General features: G+C 41.2%; 1 protein-coding gene across 1 annotated transcript in view; it reads left to right on the top strand.

Annotated features, from left to right (window-relative positions):
- RECK (reversion inducing cysteine rich protein with kazal motifs) overlaps positions 1–25,236 on the top strand; it is a 73,020-nt gene extending 47,784 nt beyond the window's left edge. Inside the window, exons 11-21 of the mRNA XM_082657217.1 lie at positions 2,115–2,327; positions 3,988–4,124; positions 7,471–7,611; positions 8,768–8,956; positions 10,469–10,591; positions 12,605–12,776; positions 18,466–18,658; positions 19,918–20,128; positions 21,324–21,397; positions 22,468–22,623; positions 23,454–25,236. Of these exons, the coding sequence (XP_082513343.1) occupies positions 2,115–2,327; positions 3,988–4,124; positions 7,471–7,611; positions 8,768–8,956; positions 10,469–10,591; positions 12,605–12,776; positions 18,466–18,658; positions 19,918–20,128; positions 21,324–21,397; positions 22,468–22,623; positions 23,454–23,675 (1,831 nt within the window). The 3' untranslated portion in view covers positions 23,676–25,236. The remainder of the gene's footprint in view (positions 1–2,114; positions 2,328–3,987; positions 4,125–7,470; positions 7,612–8,767; positions 8,957–10,468; positions 10,592–12,604; positions 12,777–18,465; positions 18,659–19,917; positions 20,129–21,323; positions 21,398–22,467; positions 22,624–23,453) is intronic.
- The last annotated feature ends 2,272 nt before the right edge of the window (positions 25,237–27,508 follow it).

Here is a 27,508-nt window from a genome sequence, read left to right as displayed (position 1 = left end):
AAATTTTTTAATTTTAAAAAGAAATTAAATCAATGTAATATTGGCATAAGTTTAGACAAATAGATCAATGACAAAATAGGCAAGAATAGACCCACACATATAAATTGATTTTCAACAAAGGCAGCAAGGCAATTCAGTGCCAAAAGCAACATCTTACCAACAAATGATGCTGGAACAACTGAATATCTGTATGAAAAAAATAAAACCTTAACCTCCATCTCACACCATCCACAAAAATTAATTCAAGATGGGTCGTAGAACTAAACATAAAAGCTAAAAATAAAAGCTTCTAGAAAAAAAAAATAGGAGACTATGTTGATAGCCTTGATATAGCCAGAGATTTTGTAGGCAGGACACAAAATACACTAATTATAAAAGAAAAAAATTAATGAACTAGAGTTCAACAGTAAACATTTTTGTTCACCAAAAGACACCATTTAAAATTTGAAAAGATAAGCCACAGTCTGAGAAAAAATATTCAATATATTACACATGTACACACACACAATCACACACACGTGCATTTGACAGAGGTCCTGTATCCAGAATATATAAATAACTCCCACAGCCTCATAATAAAAAGTCAAACAACCCAATTAAAAAATGGGCAAAAAATTTTCAAGGACACTTCATCAAAGAAGACATCAAAAGAGCCACTTAGTATATGAAAAAGTGTATTACCATTAGTTATGTAAAATGCAAATAAAAACCCCAATGAGATGCCTCCTCATACCAAATAGTTAAAATTAGAAGACTGACAAGCATGTAAACCAACTAGAAGTTTCATACATTGCTGGTGAGAGTGTAAAATGGTATGACCACTTTGGAAAACAGTTTGGCAGTTTCTTAATAAGTTATGACCCAAAAATGTCATTCATAGCCAGGGGAAAGAGACATGAAAACTAGAAACAACCTTAATGTCTATAAAACAGTGAATGAATAAACCAGCATTTCTCAAAGTGTGGTCTGCGGCCCCCAAAACCCCTTGAGATCAAAACTATTTTTATAATAATACTAAGATGTTATTTGCCTATTTCACTCACATTCTCAAAAGAGTGAAGAGTGAAGTTTTCCAGCTGCTTTAAGACATGATACAGCAACAGATTGAATGTAGGAGCAGATATGAAGATGCAGCTGTCTTCTATAAAGCCAGACATTAAATAGATTTTCAAAACTATAAAACAGATCTACCCTTCTCACTAATTTTTGCTTTAACATGTAATGGGTTTATTATCATTTTAAATGAATAAGTACTTTAAAAATCTCTCAGTTTTGATTTACAGTGTGATGGGTAGGGGTGGATATAACCCACATAAACAAAAACTTTTTGAGAACTTAATAATTTCAAGAATGTAAATGAGTCATGAGATCAAAAAGTTTGGGAACCACTGAGATAAACAAATTGTGGTACATTTATTAATGGAATACTACTGAACAATAAAAAGAACAATTTATATGTATAACAACATAAGTAAATCTCAAGAAGATTATTTAGCTAAAGACACTAGACCCAAAAGAATACATATAGTATGATTCCATTTATATGAAGTTCTACAACGGGCAGAATTAATCGACGGTGATCTAAGCACAGATGGTGGTGGCCTCTGGGGTGCAGTCAGCAGGGAGGGCATTGACTGGACAGGGACGCAAAGGAACTTTCTGACATGATGGAAATGCTTCTTTATTGATTTGGATATGCCTGTGTAAAGGTACATGTTTGTTAAATCACATCAAACTAACCATAAAATCTGTAAATTTTATTTTTATAAATAATACCTCAATTTTTAAAACTTGGACTTTAATATTTATTTTGTGAAATGAAAGAAATGGTATAGTTGGAGATGATAGTCCTGTCCACAGTGTTTTAAAGTTTTTAACTGCCTCACAAAAATCCATATTATAAAGAAAAATTGCAATCAGAGTCTTAATGCTAGTGTCTATGTCTACATTGAATTTTCATATATTCAAAGCTGACAATCTTTGATAGGTTGTATGTACTTTCCTTAAAAAAAAAATCAGATTTTCCTGATGCATTGGCATGTCAAGATTTTACACATTGTTTCTCTGTAGAAAGTAATTGCCTCTTGATTCCTTCTGGACTTTTTTCTCTTCAGACCAACAGAACTTTTCAGGAGTTGCAATGCTCAGTCAGATCAAGGAGCCATGAATGACATGAAGCTGTGGGAGAAAGGAAGCATAAAGATGCCATTTATCAACATACCTGTTCTTGACATTAAAAAGTGCCAGCCAGAAATGTGGAAAGCAATAGCTTGTTCACTGCAGATTAAACCTTGTCATAGTAAATCCCGGGGAAGTATTATTTGCAAGTAAGTTTCTTTCATCATAATGACTCTCTGGTTTTGGTTCAGACCTTTCATGATCTCTACTCACAGCCTATCTTTAGTTTTCTTTCCCACCACTTCCTTTTGCCCATCACCCCCACATGTTAAATGCTTTTCCTCCTCTGCTGAAAATACTCTTCCATCTCCACTCGCCCACTGCCTGTCCTTCTTAGCCTCTCTCAAATACCAGTCATTCCTATGGAATCTTCCCAGATTTCTCCAGCTGATAGTAATTTATCCTTACTACAAATTTCTGTAGACCTTTATTTGTACTTCTCTTATGGAACTTAGTTCAAGAAACATTGCATATCTTCAATGCACAATTCTATTTGTATATTTTAATTTGTGTACTTGTTTTATATTCTGTTAGACCTTGCTCTCCTTGAGGAGTTCATTCTTCTTTGTACCTCTCTTTTCTTATCTCCTCTCTCCTCTTTTTCTCCTCTTCAGGGATTAGCATAATCCTAATATGCAATAGGTATTCCAAAAATGTTTGATGAGTGAAAGACTTAGTAAATATAGTCATTAGGGCCTGTTCCTAAAACATTTTGTGAATGGTTTGCTTAAGATCTAGGATAAAGTACAAGGACCTACTGTATAGCACAAGGAACTATACTCAGTATTTTGTAATAACCTATAAGGGAGAAGTATCTGAAAAAGAATGTATATATATATAAAGAAAAAGAATATATATATATATAACTGAATCACTTTGCTATACCTGAAACTAACACAACATTATAAATAAAACTATACTCCAATAAAAAATAAAATTTTAAAAAAGTAAATAGGAAGACAAAAAAAAAAGGATCTAAGATAAAGATGAAAGCTGCTATGGTGGGTGAAACCAAAAGCATTAACTACATAGTAATCTGTGTCAGCTGCTCTTCGAGCATCTTTTTTTCCAAAACCAAGGTAATATCCAGCCCTTAAGGTGTTGGTATGTGGCTCAGTGCTGCTGGGCACTTGATGACTGACTGCAGATTATTTCAACCTTGAATAGGGTCCGGATCTGTTCTCTGACATGACTTGAGGGTGGCCTGAGTAGGGGAGAGATGAGGGGTAACTACTGGGTGACAAGCAAGAGGCAACAAGTGGGAAATTTATAGACTCTTAGCACAGAAATTTTATAGATGTCAAATCCCTATTGAAGACAGAAAATTTTAAAGTAGTGGATTTTCCAGTTGTTATAGGCCAAACACCTTAATGTTGATAACAAAGCAGATTTTTAAAAAGAGAATGGCAGGAAGGGAGTGATAGAAGAAGAAAGGAAGAAGCAAGCATGCATAAGGTCCTGAGACAATGTATGATTTTGCAAAGAGCAAATCAGATTAGCCTAGGTTCATTTCCTTTCAAAGACAGTGAAAAGCCACACTGATGGTAGTAACAGTAAGTATGAGTGTAACATTTGAGCAAGGCCTTTGATCTCAGGTCGGAGAAAGTTAGGCATGCTTTGATATGGTAATACATTACTTACTCCTCAACTTAATAAGGTCTGCTATCACTCCTATTCTCTTTTGTCATAGTTACACCTATAAAGTGTGAAACATTGTTGAGTTATGAAAACTGAAACAGAATTGATATTGGCTAGACAACGTGAGGCAGTTCCTCAAACCCTAAATTTGTGTGTGTTTTCCTTTTCAAGATCAGATTGTGTGGAGATTCTGAAGAAATGTGGGGACCAGAACAAATTCCCTGAAGACCACACAGCTGAAAGTATTTGTGAGCTTCTGTCACCTACAGATGACCTGGAGAACTGTATACCTTTGGATACATATCTCAGTAAGTACTTTGGTTTTTTTAATTTCAAAGGCTTCTCCCTTCTGTCTCTGCCCTTGTTGTTTGCTTTGGATGAGTATCATTCTGTTAAGAACATGTGGTTTAATGATACTACCTCAACTGCAGACTCTTATTTGCTTGGCCTCTTTGGCTCAGGAAAGAATTGTCATCTTTCTCTCTTTTCTTTTTTTAATTTTTATTGGAGTCTAGGTGATTTACAACGTGTTAGTTTCAGGTGTACAGCAAAGTGAATCAGTTATACATATACATATATACACTCTTTTTTAGATTCTTTTCCCGTATAGGACATTACAGAGTATTGAGTAGAGTTCCCTGTGCTATACAATAGATCCTTATTAGTTATCTGTTTTATATATAGTAGTGTGTATATGTCAATCCCCCCCATCTTAAAATATGTACAGAGAAGCAATTATTATATCAGTCTGAGGACGTAGTGAACTGTTATCAATCAGGAATTCTAAGTGGTGAATCAGGGGCCAGCATACTCAGATAACCAGCCTTTTATCATTGCCGTCTCCTTGCCATGATTTGACCAAGAAGTGGAATTTCCCCTAGGGATTCTTCAGCTTTCTGTCGTCGGAATATCAGTGGACCTGAGCCAGGTGTTGGCTTGGACTTATCCACCAAATAGGGGGTAAGGAATGATGGTCTGGGTTAGTTCATGAAAAATGGAATTTTTCTGTGCCAAATACTCCTGCCAAGAGCTAGAAGAATAAGTTGGTATCTTCTTGAGGGATTCTGGAGCTAAGCTTCCTGGCAGGAGGTGACTATGTGTGGTGGAAACCAGGGATTAACAAGTAGAACTCATACACACCATGTAGTTAGGGTAAGGGAAGTGTTTAGGCTGCCACCAGGGGGCATTAGTGCCATGGGCTAGCTGGAAAGGCAGTGAGTTCAGCTCCTGCTAGCTTTGTTTTCCTGTGTTAGAGAGGATTAAGTTCAACTGCAAATGACAGAACAGATAGAAGCAAAAGAAAGCCCAGAAGTAAATAGTCCAGGGCTGTTATAGTGGCTCCATCATCAGGAACCTAGCCTCCTTTTTCTTTCTCCACCATCCTTAGTGCTTGGCTTCCATCATCAAGGTTACTTCATGTATTTATCGTCACAACATGACTACTGTAATTCTAGCCACCATATCCTAGTGTAAGGGAAAACCACGCCTAATTGTAAGGGAAACTGGGAGAGATGTTTTTATCTGTGGGCCCATTGCCATCCTGCTATATATAGCAGAAAATGTCTGCTATATTTTCTCAAGACAAACAAACTGTGTCCCTTAGCCTTAGTGACCAGTATAGAAAAAAAGATAGCATTAGACTAGAATCATAGGCAGATCACTTCTTTGAGTCTCAGCTTCCCTATTTATAAAATGATTGGGCTGGATGAGATAAACTCCAAGAGCCCTCTACCTCGTTAGCCTTAGAGGGTGAGTCTGGCCTAAAATCAAGTAGGCAAAATGAATGTATTCACAATCCTGGATGCTATTAGAGCAGTCAAATATATGTGTAGAAGGAAACTTTTTCAGTGGGAGGAAACTTAAAGAAATGCTTTTGTTTAAATTTCAATACTCTTTTTAAATATCACACATATAGTTGGCCCTGCATATCCACAGGTTCCGCATTTGCAGATTGAAAATATTCGGAAAAGAAAAATTCCAGAAGGTTCCAAAGGGCAAAACTTGAATTTGCTGTATACCTGGCAACTATTTACATAGCATTTACATTTTATTTACAACTATTTACATAGTATTAGGTATTATAAATAATCTAGAGATAGACTTCCCTGGTGGTACAGTGGTTAAGAATCCGCCTGCCAATGCAAGGATCACAGTTTCGAGCCCTGGTCCAGGAAGATCCCACATGCCATGGAGCAACTAAGCCTGTGCGCCACAACTACTGAGCCTGCACTCTAGAGCCCGCGAGCCACAACTACTGAAGCCCATGTGCCTAGAGCCCGTGCTCCACAGCAAGAGAAGCCACCCCGGGCTTCCCTGGTGGCGCAGTGGTTGAGAGTCCGCCTGCCGATGCAAGGGACACGGGTTCGTGCCCCGGTCCGGGAAGATCCCACATGCCGCGGAGCAGCTAGGCCCGTGAGCCACGGCCGCTGAGCCTGCGCATCCGGAGCCTGTGCTCTGCAACGGGAGAGCCCACAACAGTGAGAGGCCCGCGTATCGCAAAAAAAAAAAAAAAAAGAGAAGCCACCGCAATGAGAAGCCCGCGCACCACAACGAAGAGTAGCCCCGCTCGCCGCAACTAGAGAAAGCCCGCGCACAGCAATGAAGACCCAACGCAGCCAAAAATAAATAAATAAATTTAATTAAAATAAATAAATAATCTAGAGATGATTTAAACTATACAGGAGAGAGTACTTAGGTTATATGCAAATACTATGTATGCCTTTTTTTTTTTTTTTAATGGTTTTATATATTTATTTATTTATTTATTTATTTTGCGGTACGCGGGCCTCTCACTGTTGTGGCCTCTCCCGTTGCGGAGCACAGGCTCCGGATGCGCAGGCTCAGCGGCCATGGCTCACGGGCCCAGCTGCTCCACGGCATATGGGATCCTCCCGGACCGGGGCACGAACCCACGTCCCCTGCGTCGGCAGGCGGACTCTCAACCACTGCACCACCAGGGAAGCCCCTGTATGCCATTTTATATAAAGGACTTGAGCATCCTCAGTTTTTGGTATCCATGGAGGTCCTGGAACCAATCCCCCACAGATGCTGAGGGATGACTGTATATTAAATGAGATTCTTCCTTGGTCATTGTTTAACAAGAAATATAATCATGGTATAGGGTCCATCTTACCATAATAAATTACCATCATTTATGGTGAAATGTGCTAAATTATCCCTCTTAGACATAAGCTATTTGACTACCTTATTGAAAATATACCTGTTACTTTCCATCCCCTTACACTGCTTATTATTTATTGTTATCTGACTTTTTATTTACATAGATACACACACACACACACACACACACACACACATACACATACACACACAGTGTCTATTTATTGTCTATTTCCTGATCAGAATGTAAACTCTATGTTAGAGATTTGTCTATTTTGTTCACTACTGTATCTCCAGTACCTAGAACCTTGCCAGGTGTATTGTAGGCACCCAATAACATTTATTTATAACAAATGAATGAATGTATGTTTATGCTAAATGCACAAATGATCAAGGAATCTGAGTATTTTAAGAGCTTACTAGAATCAGTCCTCATGAGCTGTCCATTTGTTCCAGATGTCATTAACTCAGACAATTTACAGACCTCTGTTACTCTTTTGGGTTGGTTAAACTGATCTGTTTTTGTTTTTTCAGGACCAAGTACTTTGGGTAACATTGTAGAAGAAGTGACTCATCCCTGTAACCCAAATCCTTGCCCTGCTAATGAGCTCTGTGAGGTAAACCGGAAAGGGTGTCCGTCTGGTGATCCCTGCCTTCCATACTCTTGTGTTCAAGGTAAGAGGTAGATGGGTGGGGTGTGGGGTGGGTATGAGTACGTGCCTCTGCTGTTTCTTCATAGGAGTTATCTTTGGAATGAGATTATTTTCTAAATTATGTTTTTCTATAATGTTCAAGGTTTTTCCAACATGTATTATTTATGTAAGCAGAAAAAGACAAAGACAAATGTAATTTTCAATAGTCATTTTGATTGTAACCTAATTTCAATCCAAAACCAGACTCTCATAACGAATCATAGGGTTCTTGACAACAAAAGAAGAAAGACCCTTGGGCCAGCTTTTTGTACTTTGTCTTCTATGCTGTAATGTTTGAGAAGATGTACTGCACATTGTTCGTGTTTTTTCTTTTCTCTCCTTTAAAACATGGAGAAATAGCATTCTCAATCGGATGTGTAATTATCTTCATAAATTTAATGTTGTGCTGAAATGCACATGATCTTAAGGCTGAAAAATTTTTATCCCATAGAATTTTTATGGTCTTTATCTCTCTGTGGGTCCCTTTAGAATATAGTTGCTTTCTTTTATCTATTTCCCAATTGAAAATGTTTCTTTATCGTGTTAGAATCAACATTTTTAAACATGTGTGAAGTAAAAAGGAACAAAAGATTAAATAAGCATGATGTCTCAAAAGACCATGTATAATATTTGTGTAATGCTATAATATATCAGCTATAGCATCATAATAAATCTTGTTAAATTTGGAAACAAATGGGTTTTCCTTAAGTCCAATCAAGTATTCAACTTTTCTTTGAACTTAAGATGTACTTGTATTCCATCACTAAAAGTTTTCTGACCAAGATTATTCTAAAACTAGTCAGTCGCCATACTCCATTTTAAAAATATCTGTGATTTTAACATACATTTGATAAGCCTAAAGAAATAAAAAACTACATATCTGATAGCATTTTTGTACAGAACTATTGCTAACTTTGAGGTACATGTCCTTTAATCATCACCATCTCACAGAACATGGAATTTTTGTTTGAGAGGTTATGCTTTTGGCCAGTGAACCAAAGCAGTTCTTTAGTGAAAGTTCTATTACATAATCTTCAGTGGCCACACAGTACCTATAAGACTTGTGTGAAGTGTATCTAATGTCATAAAACAATATCAGAGAACAATACCAACTCTCTCAGCTAATTTTGTCTATACAGGTTGCAAATTGGGAGAAGCATCTGATTTTATTGTCCGTCAAGGGACACTGATCCAAGTGCCATCATCTGCAGGGGAAGTTGGTTGTTATAAAATTTGCTCATGCGGGCAAAGTGGACTCTTAGAAAACTGTATAGAGATGCACTGTATAGACCTTCAGAAGTCTTGTATTGTTGGAGGAAAAAGAAAAAGTGAGTCTTGAACTGTTTTTGTTTTTAACATGAGATTAGTTATATTAATTTTGTAGGGAGAACATTGGATGGGTTCTCACCAGAAAGTAAAGTCTACAAAGCAGATATTCCAGGGAAGTATTTTTCAACTATACAGAACATGAGGACTTCTAAGGAACCCTCTTAGAAGCCTCATCAAGAAGGGACTAATAGCTAATAATAACTAACACTTGAACTCTTAACTGTGTGCCAAGCACTATGCTAAGTCTTGGCCTGTGTTATCTCCTTAAATCCTCCCAGTTGCTCTTCGATACGGGTGCTATTGTAAAGAAGCTGATGGTAAGAGAGGTCACCCACCTAGTAAGTGACCAAAGCAGTATTCAGTCCCAGGCCTATTCGACTCCAAAGCCCTTGCCCTCCACAGGCAAGGACACAGGTCTACCCCTCCCCACCCCTTCCTCAACAGTCTCTCTCCCCTCTGCCCCTTTCCCAGAAGTAAAACTCAGAGTTTGACGTCATGCAAAGCAAACTGGGGGATGGAAACTACACTGTTGATTCGTGGTTGCGAGAGAGCACATTAAAAGGTGCCCTGCTTTATCGCCTTCTCTAAAAGTCTAAGAGTCTTGCTTTCTCACTGTTTCCTTAACCATCTTTTGCTTATAACCCTAATAACTGTTCATATCAATATATAACCTCAAAAATTGTGAAAAAATACCACTTTTGAGAACGTGTTCCCCACTACACGTGCTCATTCTGCTACCCTTACCTCTATGTCCATCCCCCTACCCATCAACCAGAGTAGTTCAGCTTTCATATGCCTCTTGCTTTACTCTTCTGGGTGAGATTTTATTTTAAGAAGAGTACTCTTGGCTAAAAAGGGCTTGCAAATTTCTGCTTAGACCAGCAAGTCAGGTATTCATTGCTTAGTCCATATTCTAAAATGTAATGTATGTACCTTGAATCACAGAAAACATCTGAAGATAGACAAGTTCATTCCTTCCATAAGCTTTCACTGATTAAATGCCTGTTCTCTACAAAAGAACATACTAGTGCCTTGTGGAGCTGAAACTGGGGTGAGGGATTGAGGTCATGCTTTGCATGCTAAGAAGGGAGAGAATTTGAGCCACAAAAAGGAGCAGACCAAATGTATGTACTTTAAGGAGCTAGTCATTTCTGCCAGGGCATCAGGAGAGTCTTCAACCCAAAGATGGCATCAGGACTGGTCCTGGAAAGATGAATAAAGTTCCAGAAGGAGGAAAGGAATGAGCACTTGAGGCAAAAGAGGTAGCCAGGAACATTCTCAGAGAATAAGGAGCAGTCTGGTGAGATGAGCACATTAGGGGTTTGGAGGGGTATGGTGGGAGGTAAATACAAAACTATAAGTATTACAAATTTAACTCCCTAGTTTGTGTACTCAGAAGTCATCTTTCAAGAATTTCTATTTTAAAGCTCTTTAAACTATTACATTTTTTAATTTATGATTTATTTATAAATGCATTACATAGATCAACATTTTATTTCTCTTTCTCTCAGGTCATGGAACTTCCTTTAATATTGACTGCAATATCTGTTCTTGTTTTGCTGGTAATTTGGTGTGTTCTACCCGCCTGTGTCTCAGTGAGCACAGCTCAGAAGATGACCGTCGTACCTTCACAGGTAACCATGGTCACCCAGAAGCTGCCCTCATCCCTTTGTACTCATGTTCCCTTCAAGGCAGCTTCTCTGGTCTTGCCTTAACTGCAAATTTTCACAGTAAAATTAATATATAACCTGAGAGCAAGGCACTTTCCTCTCTGGATCTGTTGCCTCCTCTATAAATTGAAGGCATTAAACTAAGTGGTTTCTTAGGGTCCTTTTAGAGTTCCATGAGTCAAAAAGAGCAGGGCCAGTGATTGGGATGGTTTTAGTTAAATGTAATTTTTCTACTTGCTAAAATACCCATTTATCCCTACCATTATGGTCTAAAGTGTCCATGTATTTTCTAAATTTGCTTCTGTTTTAATGTTTTTATTACCACCTTCTTTCTTGTCCTACCTTGTCTTACTGAATTCATATAGGTAGGGACCCCTATAAACAAAGCTATAGGTAGAAAAAATAAAGAGTGTTTCTCCCAATCTACTATATAAAATCTAGAAGTTAGATGTATCAAGTCTCGCTTGGGAGATTTCTGGAATGTTGAAGGGTGATAACAAAAGCAAGACAAAGACAAAGGTTGTAAACGCCTTACATAGATTCCTTCCATTCATATCTCCTTAGGGATGGGGAAAAACAGGAAAGTAACTCAGGAAATTATTGTAATTTTGAAACTTAAGAATTTTTGTGAACAATCGGTCAAGAATATGACTTTCTTGACTTTCCTTTGCTTTATGCTGCTGGTATTATGCTCACACCAGCTGCAATAAGTGAAAAACCTAGCTCGATGGGATGCTCTTTTCTTGAGAAGAAGCTACGGTTGTCAACAGCAACAGCACAGTGGCTGGCATCTGCTGGTATCTGCTTTTTCCCAAATCTGAAATACCTTTGGCTCTGGGTGAAGAGGAACCAGGTAGCTGCCCTTACTCCATGTCTTGCTGCTGCACCAGCAGCTTGATTCTCCTTCCATGGAGTTGGTATTACACATGGAGTGGGGTAGGAAGAGAACAGAATAGGGTTTTACCAACCTTGTATCTCCAGCCCATTGGAAATAAAAAGGAGATCTGAAGTAAGAAGTGAACGGCAGACTGATGAGGAAGTAGAGGGAGGACTAGCTCCACCCCATCCTCTGTCCACCCTAATGAGTACCAGTCTTTGCTGCTTTATTCTTCTGTTGTTGTTGTCCTTTATTTTTATCCTTTGTCTGCTTGGTCTGATGAGGACAATTCATTCTGCTTAGAGAAACAGTTAAAATGATGTGGGGATGAAAAATGAACTAAGGACGTACACGGAAGACTTTTATTTATTTACTTACATCTAAGTGTTTTGGGAAGTTGAACTTTACAACTAGCAGGATGCTTTTTCCCTGTAGTGTGTAGCCCCTCGTGTCCTGGGATAAATTACATTAATGACTGTTTAGCTAGCAGACTCTAAGGAGATTTTACTGGCCACAAAGTATACCACATTCTGGGGGACTCAGAGAGTGCCCCAGTCCACACAGGACTCAGAAGGAGATGTTCATGAAAATTCTTAAGTCTCAAGTCACAATAATTTCCCAAGTTACTACCTTCTTGTTCTTCCCCCTCCCTCAGGAGATGGAAGGAACCTATGTGACGCATTTACAACCTTCATTATTTGTCTTGGTTTTGATATTATCCTCTAACATTCTAGAAATCCCCTAAGCCAGAATCAAACATCTAAATTTCAGATTTTATATACCAGATTGGGAGAAACATTCTTTACTTTTCCTACCCATAACTCTGTTTGTCTCTACCCCTGGAATCAAGATCTGGAGGCCCTCAATTAGCTGGCAATAAATGGAACAAAGGAAAGTCGTTATGCAGACAAATGGCTTTTCAGAACCTTGCCACCTTTAAAAACACTGTCAGAGATTGGAAGGATTTTTTTTCTGACTTATTAAAATTGTATTTTAACCTGAGACCTCTGCGTGCTTGTTAGTGGTTTGCCTTAATTAGGAAACATGAGGGGAAGGGGACCGTACAAATGCACATTGTTGAGGCACTCTCCTCCCTTCAGGTCTGCCCTGCAACTGTGCAGATCAGTTTGTCCCTGTGTGTGGGCAGAATGGACGCACTTACCCCAGTGCCTGCATTGCTCGCTGTGTGGGCCTCCAAGACCATCAGTTTGAGTTTGGATCATGCATCTCAAAGGATCCATGTACTCCTAACCCCTGCCCAAAAAACCAAAGGTAAGTCAAATGCCTCCTTATCTTTTTCAACTGAAGGTCACCACTTACTCTATACCAGACAGTGAAAATACAAAGATGAATTAAGGTGGTCTCTGCCCTGAAAAGTTGGAGTCTAGAGGGAAAGATCCAGGTAAAGCTGCTTGGTAACATGCTTTGATTGGGGGCCCAGAAGTTGAGCAGTTTACACAGCCTGGGGGAACCTGGGAAAGCCTCTAGAGCATGTGACAGTCGGCTGGAAAAACGAGGAGGAGACTGACAGCAAGGTTTACGGTGGAGGAAAGGTGGTGCTGGTGAAGGCAGAGAGAGTAACAGGAGCAAAGATCTTGGCTGCTGGAAACGAGGAGAGAGCGTGGTGTATGCCGGGAGGTAGAGCAGTTTTGTAAGACTGGAACAAAGTGTGAGGCAAGGAGAGGTGGCAGTTGAGACAAGAGAAGTAGATGCATTCTTGTTACTAGCTACTTATGCCTGATGGCAATAGGAAACATTCTACTTAAAACCTACCTCCATTGTAGGGATGGGACATGAGAAATCTCTGGAAGTGTAACTTCAGTATTTTATGAAGTTGTTTAGGGGCTCCTTTCTCTGCATTTTCCTCAGGAGCTCAGAGTGCAGTTGACCTTGCCTTAATGATGGATTTCTGCCTGTGGTGGCTGCAGGATGAGGGTCCTGATGATTCACTTAGGTTTCAAGCTTCTAAACTGGAGTTTTCACTGACTACCTCAGAGAGCTGAGCAGGACATGTCCCAGTGCCACAGTCCTTGCCTTATGAAGGTTTTGTGGAGAACAAGCAACTGCTTCTCCATCCTGAAAATCCTGGTGCAGCATGAAGGGAAGGAAAGATTTTCTCGTGTGTTAAATTTATTTTAACAAGTTTAAATTCTCTTTTAGCAAAGAGAGTTGGTCACCCATCTAGCAAAGTTTACATCATGAAAACTAAGCCCAGAGAGTTGCTATGGAAAGAAGACAGGGTGCTATACATAAAGAAACATGATAAAGAAATAAGTCAAAAGGATAATATAGTTGTGTTGGGAGGTAGAATTGAGGGTTGTTTTGGTATTTGTTTGTTTCCCTCTATTTGCTAACCTTTCTGAATAAGGTTGGCTTGCTTTTATAATAAAACAATAAAATCTCAAAGTGGAAAGGGCTGGCTAGGTATAATACAAAATCAATATAAAAGAAAAGTTTGAAAAATGCAGCTACATGAAAATGAAAATTTTCTGCATGGTAACAAACAAATGACAAACTGAGAAGAATTTCAGAGAAAGGACTGATGTCCTTACAATATAAAGAACCCCTACCAATCAATATGAAAAAGATGAACAACCTAGTATAAAAATGGGCAAAGACCAATAACCAATAGAAAATGGACCAAGGATGTAAACATAGGAGAAGAAGTACAGATGGTTCTTAAACACTTGAAAAGATACTTATATTAGCTGGTGGGGAGTAACTCTAGCTACTGTATACAAAATATCAGTGCTTTAACATAGTAGAAGTTCAAATACAGTCCATTTGGGTGTTCAGCAGGTGGCTTTCTACATGTGATTCAGAGACTTAGGATCCTTCCATCTAGCAACTCTGCTCCTACAGCCTCTAGTCCTCCTCTGTCCAGCAGACAAGAGAAGGGAGATGATGGAGGTTGCTCTTGAGAAGCTTTTATAGGCCAGGTTAAAAATTCATCTCTACTTCCAGCCACACTCCATTGTCTAGAACTTAGTCATTTGGCCAGAACTACTGCCAGGGAGGCTGGGAAATGTAGTCTAGATGTATGCCCAGGAAGAAGATTAAATGAATTTGATGAATGATCATCTAGCCGATCTACCACAATGCTTAACCTTTCTCATATTAAGAGAAATGTAAATTAAAGTAAAACTACAATTGTGTACCATTTTCTGTCTACCAGATTGGTAAAGGTAAAAAGTTTGATAACAAAATGTAGGGAAGTAGGCACTCCCATACAAGAGGATTTTGGGCTGAAGATTGGTACATCCTCTTTGGAGGGCAATTTGTCCAAGGCTACCAACATTTTAAATGCACATACTTTTTGAGTCAGCATATATAAATGCTTATTCTTACATAAAATATCTCTGGAAGAATAAATAAGAAATTGATAATAATGGTTGCCTCTGGGGAAAGGAATTAGGTGGCTGGGACACAAGGAGTAGGAAGGAGATTTACTTTTCACTGTATATGATTTTGTGTCTTTTCACTTTCTACATGGGCTTGTATTATCTGTTCAAAAACTAATTGTTTAAAAAACAAAAAGTTGAGAATAAATAAATAAATAAAGTTATAGTCATTCATCAAGTATCTACTGATATACCAGGCATCTTTCTAAACACTAGGACACAATAGTAAGCAAGACAAAGTCCCTGCCCTGATCGTGTTTATTTTAATTTACCCCCCAGAGTCTCAGCCTTTCCTATTGATCCTCTTATTTCTGTACGTTCATATTGGTAATGTTTTTCCTTCCAAAATTACCAAATTTCTCCTGATATTCTTTGTTCTCATTCCTTCGATGTTAATAGATAGTGAAGCTCTAAATGTTCTTCTTTTTCATTATTTCTCTTCAAATGTCTTAAATTTCTGTAAAATTATTACTACATGCATTCTAATTTCTTTCTTCTAGTTTTATTGAGATAGAATTGACATATAGCACTATATAAGTTTAAGGTGTATAGCACAATTATTTGACTTACATGCATCATGAAATGATTACCACAATACGTTTAGTGAATATTCATCATCTTATATAGATACAAAATTAAAGAAATAGAAAAAAATTTTTTTCCTTGTGCTAAGAACTCTCAAGGTTTATTCTGTTAACTTTCATGTATAGCATTCAGCAGTGTTAATTACATTTATCATGTTGTACATTACATCTCTATATTATAACTAGAAGTTTGTATCTTTTGACTACCTTCATCTAATTCTCCCTTGCCTCACCCTTTGCCTCTGGTAACCACAAATCTGATCTTTTTCTATGAGTTTGTTTGTTAGTTTTGAAGTATAATTGACCTACAACTCTGTGTTAGTTCCTGGTATACAACATAGTGACTCAGTATTTCTATACATTTTGAAATAATAGTTTAGTTACTGTCTTTCATCATACAAGGATATTATTGTACGTAGTTATCAACTATATGCCCCATACTGTACATTTAATACCTGTGATTCCTTTCTTGTGCAACTGGAAGTTTGTACCTCTTAATCTCCCACACCAATTTCTCTCCTCTCCCCACCCTCCTCCCTCTGGCAACCACCCGTTGGTTCTCTGTATCTATGACTCTGTTTCTTTCATTATGTTTGTTCATTTGTTTTGTTTTTTAGGTTCCACATATAAGTGAAATCATACAGTATTTGTCTTTCTCTGTCTGACTTATTTCACTTAGCATAATACCCTCTAGGTCCATCCATGTTGTCACAAGATTTCATTCTTTTTTATGGCTGAGTAATATTCCTCTGTGTGTGTGTGTGTGTGTGTGTGTGTGTGTGTGTGTGTGTGTGTGTGTGCGCTCGCACACACACGAAGTTTCCCTTTCTCTACATCCTCACCAAGACTTATTTGTTGTCTTTTGGATAATAGCCATTCTGACAGGTATGAGATGATATTTCATTGTGATTTGACTTGAATTTCCCTGATGATTAGTGATGTTGAGCATCTTTTCATGTGCCTGTTGGCCATCTTTATGTCTTCTTGGGAAAATGTCTATTCAGATCCTTGGGGCCCATTTTTTGATTGGGTGTTTGTTTTTTTTTGATGTTGAGTTGTATGAGTTCTTTGTATATTTAGGATATTAACCCCTTATCAGATATATCGTTTGCAAATATCTTCTCCCATTCAGTAGGCGGCCTTTTGATTTTGTTGATGGTTTTCTCTGCTGTGCAAGAGCTTTTTAGTTTGATGTAGTCACATTTGTTTATTTTTGCTTTTGTTTCCCTTGCCTGAGGAGACATATCTAAAAAATATTACTAAGACTAATATCTAAGAGCATACTGCCTATGTTTTCTTCTAGAAGTTTTATGGTTTCAGGTTTTACATTTAAGTCTTCAATCCATTTTAAATTTATTTTTGTGTATGGTGTGAGAAAGTAGTCCAATTTGATTCTTTTCCATGTAGTTGTCCAGTTTTCCCAACACCATTTATTAAAGAGGCTGTCTTTTCCCCATTGTGTATTCTTGCCTCCTTTTTCATAGATTAATTGCCCATATAAGAATGGGTTTCTTCCTGGACTTTCTATTCTGTTCCATTGATCTATGTGTCTGTTTTTGTGCAGTACCATACTGTTTTGATGACTGTGTAATATAGTTTGAAATCAGGGAGAGTGATACCTCCAGCTATGTTCTTCTTTCTCAAGATTGTTTTGGCTATTCAGGGTCTTTTGTGTTTCCTTACAAATTTTAGAATTATTTGTTCTAGTTCCATGAAAAATGCTATTGGTATTGTTATAGGGATTGCATTGAATCTGTAGATTGCCTTGAGTAACATGGCCATTTTAACAATATTAGTTTTTCTAATCCATGAGCATGGCATATCTTTCCATCTTTATGTGTCGTCTTCAGTTTATTTCATCAGTGTCTTATAGTTTTCCAAGTACCGGTCTTTTACTTCCTTAGTTAAATTTATTCCTAAATATTTTATTCTTTTTGATGTGATTGTAAATGGGATTGTTTTCTTAATTTCTCTTTATGTGCATCCTAATTTTAAATCCCATCAGAAGAGGCAACCACATTAGTAGTAGTGATGGTGGTGGTGGTGATTTCAGTGCAGGAAGCTTATCTCTAAAAAGAATAGAAGCAATTTCCTTTGAAATTATATGATGCTAGCTAATACATTCTTCTCCTTTTACTTTATAGACTAATATTTGTGTATCTTATTATTTCAAATACCCAGTAAAAGCTAAACATTTTCGTAGGTCTTATCTTGTTATAGAAAATTATAAATACCCTTTATAGAAATGAGGGAGGCAAAAAGAGTCTAAAGAAGAAAAGAACCATCCTCCCTAACCCCTCTGAAGAAGTTCAGGGATTGAGAATGGAGCAAGGTTCAGGTATTACTAGGAAAACCCAGCTTCAGGGGGTGGCATTCTCTCAGTGATTCACTACCAGCCAGCATCAGGTCCTCAGCCTTGTAAGCACAGAAACCTGAAATTTTCAGCACGTACTGTGAAGCCTTCTCTTAAGATAGACTCATATTAGCCAAGCTGATAATTAAGCCTCTGAAAATGCTCCGTTTATTATTAACGAGAAGGCCTCCAGCATTGGGCCCCAGCCCATTTGATGGCTTCATATGATGCCTCTTCCACCCCAAGCATACTTTGCTCCTGCTCTCGGGGTCCCCTGCCCTCTCCCCCAGCACCACAGGGTTTCAGGCATCACATCTTTGCTCTGCTGCTCCCTCAGCCTGGCAGGCCTTCATCCTCCTGGTTCTACCTCCTCCCGGTGCTTTCTCCAGGCTCCCCAGTCAGAATGACTCATTCCCACGATCACTTGGTGTGTGATTTTCTACCTCATAGCCTGCTTTACATGCACGCTCGACTCCCCACTCTCCATAAGCTCTTGGGCACAGGGACTGTTTCTGATTGCTCTCTTACTTTCTCCTCAGCCTCCTGTGCCCCGTCAGTGCTTTGCCGGCCCCACCATGGTCCCTTACGCCACTGGCTCATGGTGCTGCGTTTGTGTTTTTCAGATGCATACCCAAACCACAAGTCTGCCTGACAACTTTTGATAAATTTGGATGTAGCCAATATGAGTGTTTGCCAAGACAGCTCACCTGTGACCAGGTCCGAGATCCTGTTTGTGATACAAACCACATGGAGCACAGCAATCTCTGCACTTTGTACCAGAGGGGGAAGAGCCTCTTATACAAAGGCCCGTGCCAGGTACCACTGTTTACCTGACAAACCCAAGTACGCTGAGCATGAAATCAGCTTATGATCTTTTACACATGAATCAGCAGTGAGACCCCTTCAGGGTCTGCTGTGGATCCCGTCAAATCTAGAGCACTCAGTCCTCCACCAAAAATGAGCCATCCCGAGGCTGGCTTTTCCTCCTAACACTGGAGGGCCCCCTTGCTCATGTGTGAACCTTTGCACATCTAGTGTACAGAGCAAGAAGAGGGAGGCTTCTTGCCGCCAACCATTAGGAAAAGAATTTAAAGTCTCACACGCCTGGCATTGGTCAGCAGCATCTTCACTTCCCCTAGTTCTGCAGGCCCTCATTAGAAAACAGCCCAGGAAGATGCGAGGTAAAACAGCTAAGAAAAGAGCTCTCTCCCCACTCTTCCCACTGAAGTCCCACCTGAGGTATGAAAAGTGACTGAAAATTTCTCTGAAACTTAATGTTGTCTTACATCAGTTTATCTTTCAGTCTTTGAGGGTCGTGAAATCTGTATTCATGTTAAAAATAACCCCAAGGACAACCCCACTGAGGCCTCCCACAGTACCACTGATCTATGGGCTGGGCCCTCTGCCTGGGGGAAGCCCAGCCTTGGGCCAGCACCCCCTGCCCACAGCTGGCTGACACCGGACCTGCTGGCTGCTCATTTCCTGGTCTTCATTGTCGGAAAATCCCTTCAGGTCATCCCCCTGGGCTTGTTTCCCCTCAGAGATCATGTTCCAAGTGCACTGATACCTTTACTCTGAATTCCTAGTCTTCTCTTCCTGTTGTTCCCTGTTCCTGGCTTCAAGTTTTCGCTTCCATGTTCCTAACCTACCTCATGGAGCCAGTCTGTCTGCTCTCCTGATTTCTGCACTCTTCCCTCTCCTTATCCCGTACCCAGCATGAAATGATAAGGCCTCTGAATTTGCATGAAGATTGGTCTTGTTTTCTTCTAACAGGTTCTTCTGGAATAAAGGAAGTCTGGAGGGAGGGAGGATTTTTATCTCATATCAGTTCACAGAGAATGAGTACCCAAGTCCCAGAGAGGCTGAGAAAAGTAATCTCTTCAATTCATCTTGGGACAGCCCTATTGCCCCCAGCCCCACCCCATGTTTAGCAACCTCAGGAGCTTACTTCAGAGGGTCCAAGAATTTATACTGTTTTTCTTCCTTCCTGAAAATAGGGAGACCTACTCTGCACTCTTGGTTAGGAAAAGTGCACCACAGAGGTTTACAGGCTAACTGTGCTTTCTTGCCCTCAGCCCTTCTGCAGAGCCCCAGAGCCCATCTGCGGGCACAACGGGGAGACCTACAGTAGCGTGTGTGCTGCCTACTCGGACCGGGTGGCGGTCGATTACTATGGGCCCTGCCAGGCTGTCGGGGTCCTCTCTGAGCACAGTTCTGTCACTGAGTGTGCTGCTGTGAAATGTCCTTCGCTCTCAGCGACCGAATGCAAACCCATCATCCCACCCGGTAGGCTGGCAGTATTTGGGGTGGGGCAGGGGTGGAAGTGGGAGGATTTGCGTATCTGATTCCAGAGAGTGAGTCACTGAGAAGAGAGATGACTAGTGTGTTTAAACTTTTCAGGAAGTCTTGACTCCAGCTGATGCTGATTAGATGCATTACTCTGGGCCAACCTTAAAAAGCTGTGGATCTGCCTTAGACATCATCTGGTCTGGTGATTTTAAAACAATGTGGAAAACTTTTTTCAATCCTGCCTTAAACACCAATAGATAAACAGCAATATTTAATTGCTAGAATTATGGTTATTAGTTCAAATGCATAGTGTTTGCATATGATAAAGTTAATGAATAAGGAATTGGTTACTAATGAATGAATAATTGAAGTAGTTTTGATGAACACAAACATTTGAAATTGAGAAAAACAGAAGATGGTTGTTGTCTTAGATTGGCCTTAGCATCTAATTTAATTGTTTCTGTTGCATATAATCAAGAAAGTCTTGTTTCGTACAGGCTATTATAAGTGGTGACAGTTTTCAAACAGCTTACCTTACAGTCTCATACTCTTCGGTTAGACAGAGATGTCAGAAGAGACTTTATCCCAAGTCTGCACAGAACAGATTAACCTGGAGTCTAACAAGTTCATTCCTCTGTCCATGAACTCAGCAAATGTTTCTTGAGCTTCCACTATGTCCTAAACACCTTCTAGGCACTGGGGACACAGCAGTGAGCAGAACAAAGCCTCTTTCCTCCTGGAGACCACGATCTGACATTTTATTATGGTCTAACAGTTTAAAATAATTTTTAAAATTAAATTTGAATTAAACACTCATGGAATCCCTGAAACACTTGCTCCTGTGTTTCGCAGACAGGAAACACTTGCCCGGGATCACGCAGTGAGTTCTGAGCAGGGCTGGGTCTAGGCCCTGCCTGTCTTGAAAGGCCAGCTCTCCCTGTGCTGTATTAAACCACAGCTGCCCCACCTGAGAAGTAGCACAGGAGGAAAGCAGGGATGGAGGAAGGATTTCGGTAAATGTATAGAGTATAAGACTCCAGGTTGGTCAGGGAACATATCTAAAAGTGCAGTCATCAGGAAGGACTGCTGTGACTTTCCCAGCACAAAATGAAGGGCTGGTCATTTCACCAACTATTATGAATTCTCTTTGTTTCTAATTCTGAACACACATAAAATGGTTTCTGTTATACAGGTGCTTGTTGCCCGTTATGTGCTGGGATGTTAAGAGTTTTATTTGACAAAGAAAAACTGGATACTATTGCTAAGGTAGGTTGCTTTATGTGCTATGTACTGTTGAAACCTTATTGATAAACCTGTCAGTAGTCCTACAGACAGAATGAGTCATGTCATTTATAGATGAAGAAACTAATTTGCACGGGAGCAACTTGCCCAAGGCCGTATAGTAGCTCACAACCAGGAGAACTGGGGTTTGAACTCAAGGTGTCTGGCTCCGTCCTGTGCTCCTTCCCTCTACAGCCTGGCTGTGTGGTGACCTTGCTCTGCAATCCGTCAGCCCGGGCCTTTCTCAGAAAAGGTCCCCTGCCGGCATAGTGGAGGCAGACGAGGCAGCCAGGGACTGGTCACGCCCAGATGGTCTCAAGGTTGCCAGCCCTCACGTGGTCCCCATGCCGCCGGGGGCTGCGTCCAGAACCGGCCACATTCCTCTGATGGTTTTGCCTCTTTCCCTTTGCTGTATCATCACTTTTTCTGCTTGCTGTTTTAGAGACTCGTCTCTAGAAATGTAGCAGCCAACACCTGCCACTACCTAGAAAATTATGTCCATTTCTATGAAAACACCTGTATTTTTACAGGAAGGCTTTAATTATTTTCCTGTGGCATCCAACTCAGAACTGTCCCTTAAAAAAGTGCTCCTGGGGCTTCCCTGGTGGCGCAGTGATTGAGAGTCCGCTTGCCGATGCAGGGGACACAGGTTCGTGCCCCGGTCCGGGAAGATCCCACATGCCGCGGAGCGGCTGGGCCCGTGAGCCATGGCCGCTGAGCCTGTGCGTCCGGAGCCTGTGCCCCGCAGTGGGAGAGGCCACAGCAGTGAGAGGCCCGCGTACCGGGAAAAAAAAAAAAAAAAAAAAAAAAAGCTCCTCGTGAGAGTGTTTATCTCAGCCAGAAAACTCAGCAGTCAGAAAACAAAAACAACAAACCCGTTGGAATGGGCTCTGTGGATATTTTAGAATTCAGCCAGCAAGGCCCTGTTGGGGCCCCGCACTTAGGGGTTCCTTGGTTAAAAGAGCCTCTGTGGCTTAGGCAAGGTGGCAAGGCAGCTTAGGCAGTAATAAGGAATTCTTCTTTTTTTCAGGTAATGAATTTTTTTCTCTCTCTAGGTGGCAAACAAAAAGCCAATAACCGTTCTGGAAATACTTCAGAAGATCCGCATGCATGTGTCTGTCCCACAGTGTGACGTATTTGGATACTTCAGCATCGAATCAGAAATTGTGATCCTGATCATTCCTGTGGATCATTATCCAAAAGCTTTGCAGGTGGGGCTCAGCACATGTTGTGCAAGCATCCTGTTACTTTCAAGTATGGAGGCCTTGGGAGGGGGTGAGGGCAGGAGGAAGGAAAGCATGGCAGTCTCTGAGGGGCGGAGCTGCACTAGGTTAGCAGTGGCCAACAGAACGCAAAGCAGTGGGAGAGGGCAGAGGTTGAGATGCTGTGACTCAGAGCGTGCAGAGATGGAAGGCATCTGCTCATCATCCAGACGAGGAGGCGGCTGAGGCCCAGGGAAGGCAGGGACTGACACAGGTCACGCAGTAACAAAGCCAGGACCGACTCCTGTCTCCCGAGGGCTGTGCCCCCACTGGGGAGGAGGAGCCCACCAGCGCTGGTCTTATGGGCCAGCTCACAATCTAGAGGTGAACTTCACTCAGGAGGCCCAAGTTTCAGTGTCAACATAGTGAGGGCTCCAGTGAAGGGGGTGAATACAGCCGTTTATAAACTGCCACAGTTAGGAAGCTCATTAAGTCTAATTGCTTTCCTCCTGATGTGTCGGTGGGCATTGAAAAGCCACTCCCTGTGACTATGTTTAAGCTTGAAAAGATAACTTCTAAGCGTGGAGAAGGGGTGAACAGGATTGTGGGAAAAGAAAGGGCAGTGGCAGTGTGGGTCATGGCTTTTTTCATTTGATTTCCATTGATGCAGTTATTTTTTGTGTAATAAATTGAGACTATTAAAATGTTACTTTGGCTAAGAAAAGAAGGACAAAGAGAAAGCGTATTCCTGGTGTTAGGATATTTGTGGAATTTGTCTGATTGACCTTTTCATGGATTCTGTGATTTTATATTAAAAGAATCTGATTATCCTCTCCCAGATTGAGGCTTGCAATAAGGAAGCAGAGAAGATCGAATCCCTTATCAACTCCGACAGCCCTACCCTGGCGGCCCACGTCCCTCTGTCCGCCCTCATCATTTCTCAGGTGCAGGTCTCCAGCAGTGTGCTTTCGGCCGCTGCCAGGGCCCAGCCTCCCTGCCACTCCCACCTCTTCCTCCTCATCCTGGGTCTCGCCTTGCACAGGGTCTGGACACACAACTGACTGCCCATGAAAAGTGCAAAATATTCCTCGATCTAATCTTTCTACTTTGGAAAAGACGTACAGGACTGCTGGTTTATAGTTGAATAGTGGCCAAGTCAAAGCACTTGTCACCTCTAACCTCTATGCACCACACAGTATTTTTCTTAATCACCAGTGTTAGTAAGGGTTTTGTTTTGTTTCTACAAATGTTACAATACGTTCTTCCAAATACTGATGAAAAGAGGATGTCTCCTTCTGGTGGATCACTGCCTTACAATTTATATTTTGCTCATTAGATGGGTCCCCCACTCTAAAACAAATTCTATATCATTGGTAAATGAGATGATCACATTGTAGAAATATAGCTCACTTTACTGTGGGCTTCGTATCACAAAAACTTCATTTCCAAGTTCTTTTTAGTATTAAAGTGCCCCTAGAGTGTGTGTTTGTTTACAGATATTCCCGACTCTGTCTAGAAGTGAGGGGTCAGAGCAAAGAGCCACTGCTATTAGAGTATGAAATAAAGATAAGGCATCTTTGGAATTATCATATAAATCATCAGGCAAATTTAATTTACAGAAATCTAATTCAGGAATCCATTTAATGTGGTAAGCAAAAGCAAGCTAAGCAAACGGCACTCATATAATATATTGTAAGTGACAGTCTCAGTGGTTCCTAATGTGTGTCTGTGACTTTTGTGAAAGGGAGAAGTTATATCCCATCAAAGCGACTTGTATTATGCATTTTTATATTAACCAGATGTATATTCTTTGGTATCATCCAAGTTAAATTTAGAGTTTTTAAAGATCGACCTTTAAACCAATTGCTGCTACTTATGTAATTGCCAAAAAGTGAAATAATTAGTAGTTCGTGTAAATAATACATGATTTTTCTATTTTATTATGAAGAAGGTGAATAGCCATACTTGTAAAATGACAATCATGTGTGTTAACCCAGTCCTTTCCGTTCATGAAGACACATTTGCTTTTTGTGATATGCACAGTGTAGATAAGTGTTCTGTTTGACTTTCTTTTTTGACATAGAATTATAAAGAATTGTGGTTTATATATTTAAAAGTGTCAATCTAAGTTTGAAAATGTTTGCATGTTGTCTAAGAAATTGAATACTTTGAATGTGTTTCACAGTTTGAAATAAGCTATTCAGTGTAATACTTCTTGTTTATATGCACCTAAGCTTAGATTTTACATGAAGTGTTTTTTTCAGTGTTATATGTACCTTCTGAAAAATATAGGGATATGCATATTATACCAAAATGTTGTTTAAAAGTGGGCACTTAGGGCTTCCCTGGTGGCGCAGTGGTTGAGAGTCCGCCTGCCGATGCAGGGGACACGGGTTTGTGCCCCAGTCCGGGAAGATCCCACATGCCGCGGAGCGGCTGGGCCCGTGAGCCATGGCCGCTGAACCTGCGCGTCCGGAGGCTGTGCTCCGCAACGGGAGAGGCCACAATAGTGAGAGGCCCGCGTACCGCAAAAAAAAAAAGAAAGAAAAAAAGTGGGCACTTAAAGCTTTCAAAATTTCTCAGTGGTGATGTAGCATGTTTGTTGCAATTGCTTTTTCTATATAAATGTCTTCAATGCAATATACTGGAAAGCTTTTCTATTTTAATAAAATAATTTTATATGATTATGTATATTTCCAAGCAATGTGCACATTTTAAATGAAACCACTGATCACTCTTGGGCAAGCTATGTCCTTTGCTTTGGAATAAGAAGTTATGGGAGTGTTATTACTCCAAACCTGGGAAAGTGGAGCAGATGGAACAGAGCTGGTCAGAGCAGACCCAGGCATGACCAGAGGCCAGGCTGTGGCAGAAAGTCAAGTACAAAGACCCCAGCTTTAGGTCTTCAGGACAGAGAGAGCTTCAGGCCCTCCAAGACCAGGAACAGACTAGGGAGTTCTGCTCCCCACTGCCTCGGCCCAATATTCCAGCCCCAGGATATGTCCTGGGAAAAAGGGAACTGGTCAGCAGGCCTGAAAGGTTCTGTCAGTCAGCAGAGGCTAAAGCCCCAAACCTCCATCTTGCTCCCATCACATGTCTGCTGTGGGTCAGTTGCGCTTCTTCTCTATACTGTCTTCGCTTCTGGACCCGCCCAGTGTCCTCACAAAGAGAAGAAGGAGACGAAGAAAACCACAACTGGCCCTTAGGTCTCTGCTCAGAAGTGGCACTGTCGTTTCTGCCGACGTCTTACCAGCCCAAGCAAGTCACTCCCGAGTTCAAAAGGTAGGGATTTGTCGTCTTCTGGTGTGTGTGTGTGTGTGTGTGTTGGCAGGAGGCAGTAGGGAAGGAGCTGGGGGTGGGACCATGAGTATTTTGAACAATGATACAGTATACTGCAGAGGCCCTTTCTCATCAGGATAGGACAATAGCCAGGACTGACTAAATTTCTTATTATAAAAGCAGTAGAGGGGCTTCCCTGGTGGCACAGTGGTTGAGAGTCTGCCTGCCGATGCAGGGGACACGGGTTCATGCCCTGGTCTGGGAGGATGCCACGTGCTGCGGAGCGGCTGGACCCGTGAGCCATGGCCGCTGAGCCTGGGCGTCCGGAGCCTGTGCTCCGCAACGGGAGAGGCCACAACAGTGAGAGGCCCGCGTACTGCAACAACAACAAAGAAAAAAAGCAGTAGAATGAGAGAGGTGCTTGGGTTTGGGGGAGAGGGAATATCAAGGGAGGAAAAGATCTAAAGGTTGGTCCTGCCCTGAGGACACAATCACACAATTATGAGAACTCTGACGATAGATAGTCACTGGCCAAACAAGCCCAGTGCTGGTCAATTCAGGCGATGGTGCTCCTCACTGGCCAGTGGCTGTGGTGATCACAGCCAGGCTGCCTCATGGACAGGGTGTCAGTGGCTTCCTGGCCTTGAAGCAGGACAGAGCCCCTGCTGGTTGGCTCTGCCCAAGTGTGTCAGGCAGGCTAGCAGAGACCCTGTGGGAGTCAGAGGGGCTGTGGGAGAGAGAGAAATGAGGCCCATGTGCCCCTGTAATAATGCCAGGGCTTAGTAGCGGGGTGGTGGCCTGGAAGTCCAGGAGAAAACGGTTCTGCAGGATGGGGACAGTTTAGCAGGTGAGGTAACTGCATGAAAAGGGGACTCCAGAGAAAGATTCAGAGGCTCCTATGGCCATGGGTGATGAGGCCAAGTCTCTAGGAAACAGATGAGATGGCCCCCTATCCAGCCTACAGGAAGTAATTGGACAGGAATGGACCCTAGGAGAGTCATAGGCCTGGCCTGGGTCACATGCTCACCTCTGTGGCAGAGAAGGAAAATCAGGAGAGCTTCAGCCCCACCTAAACCAGATGGAATGGATTTCTCACAGGAAACAGCGCAGTTCCTAGAAGAAACCTTCTGCTAGATGTGTCCTCTGGGGTGTGTGCATCTCTCACAGGCCGTTAGCCCCCAAACCAATCCAGCCTGGGAGCACACAGCTATGCCTCGCCCTCAGGCCGGGCGCACACCTGGAGCTGTCAAACTGTCAGCCACCAGAGCCCAGGAACAACAAACAGGGTCCCTGTGAGACTGACCTATTGAAAAAGGGAATTATCCAAAGTGATTGATAATAAAGTAATTGTTATCCACAGAGCAAAAGTGCCAACAAAAAGGAGAGAGTGATGAGTGCAGAAATTTTAAATCAGTACAGAAAAGAAGCAAGCCGACTTGGGGAAGATTCTGCTTGCCTCCTGGGTGCCTCGCTCCAGAGCAAGCTCTATCAGGGAGCTTCCCAAGGGCTCCAGGACCCGGGACCCGGGCTTAGGACTTGATTGGCGCTGGATAACACTAAACTGTGAGTCCCTCCTAAGTCATTTTTCTGTAAACCAGGGACGGCCAATGCATGT

This window comes from Grampus griseus, assembly GCF_964374135.1.
Source record: "Grampus griseus genome assembly, chromosome: 6".
In the NCBI taxonomy this organism is placed as follows: Eukaryota; Metazoa; Chordata; class Mammalia; order Artiodactyla; family Delphinidae; genus Grampus; species Grampus griseus.
The sequence above is the reverse complement of the archived record's forward strand: the minus strand, read 5'-3'. Positions and strand labels throughout refer to the sequence as shown.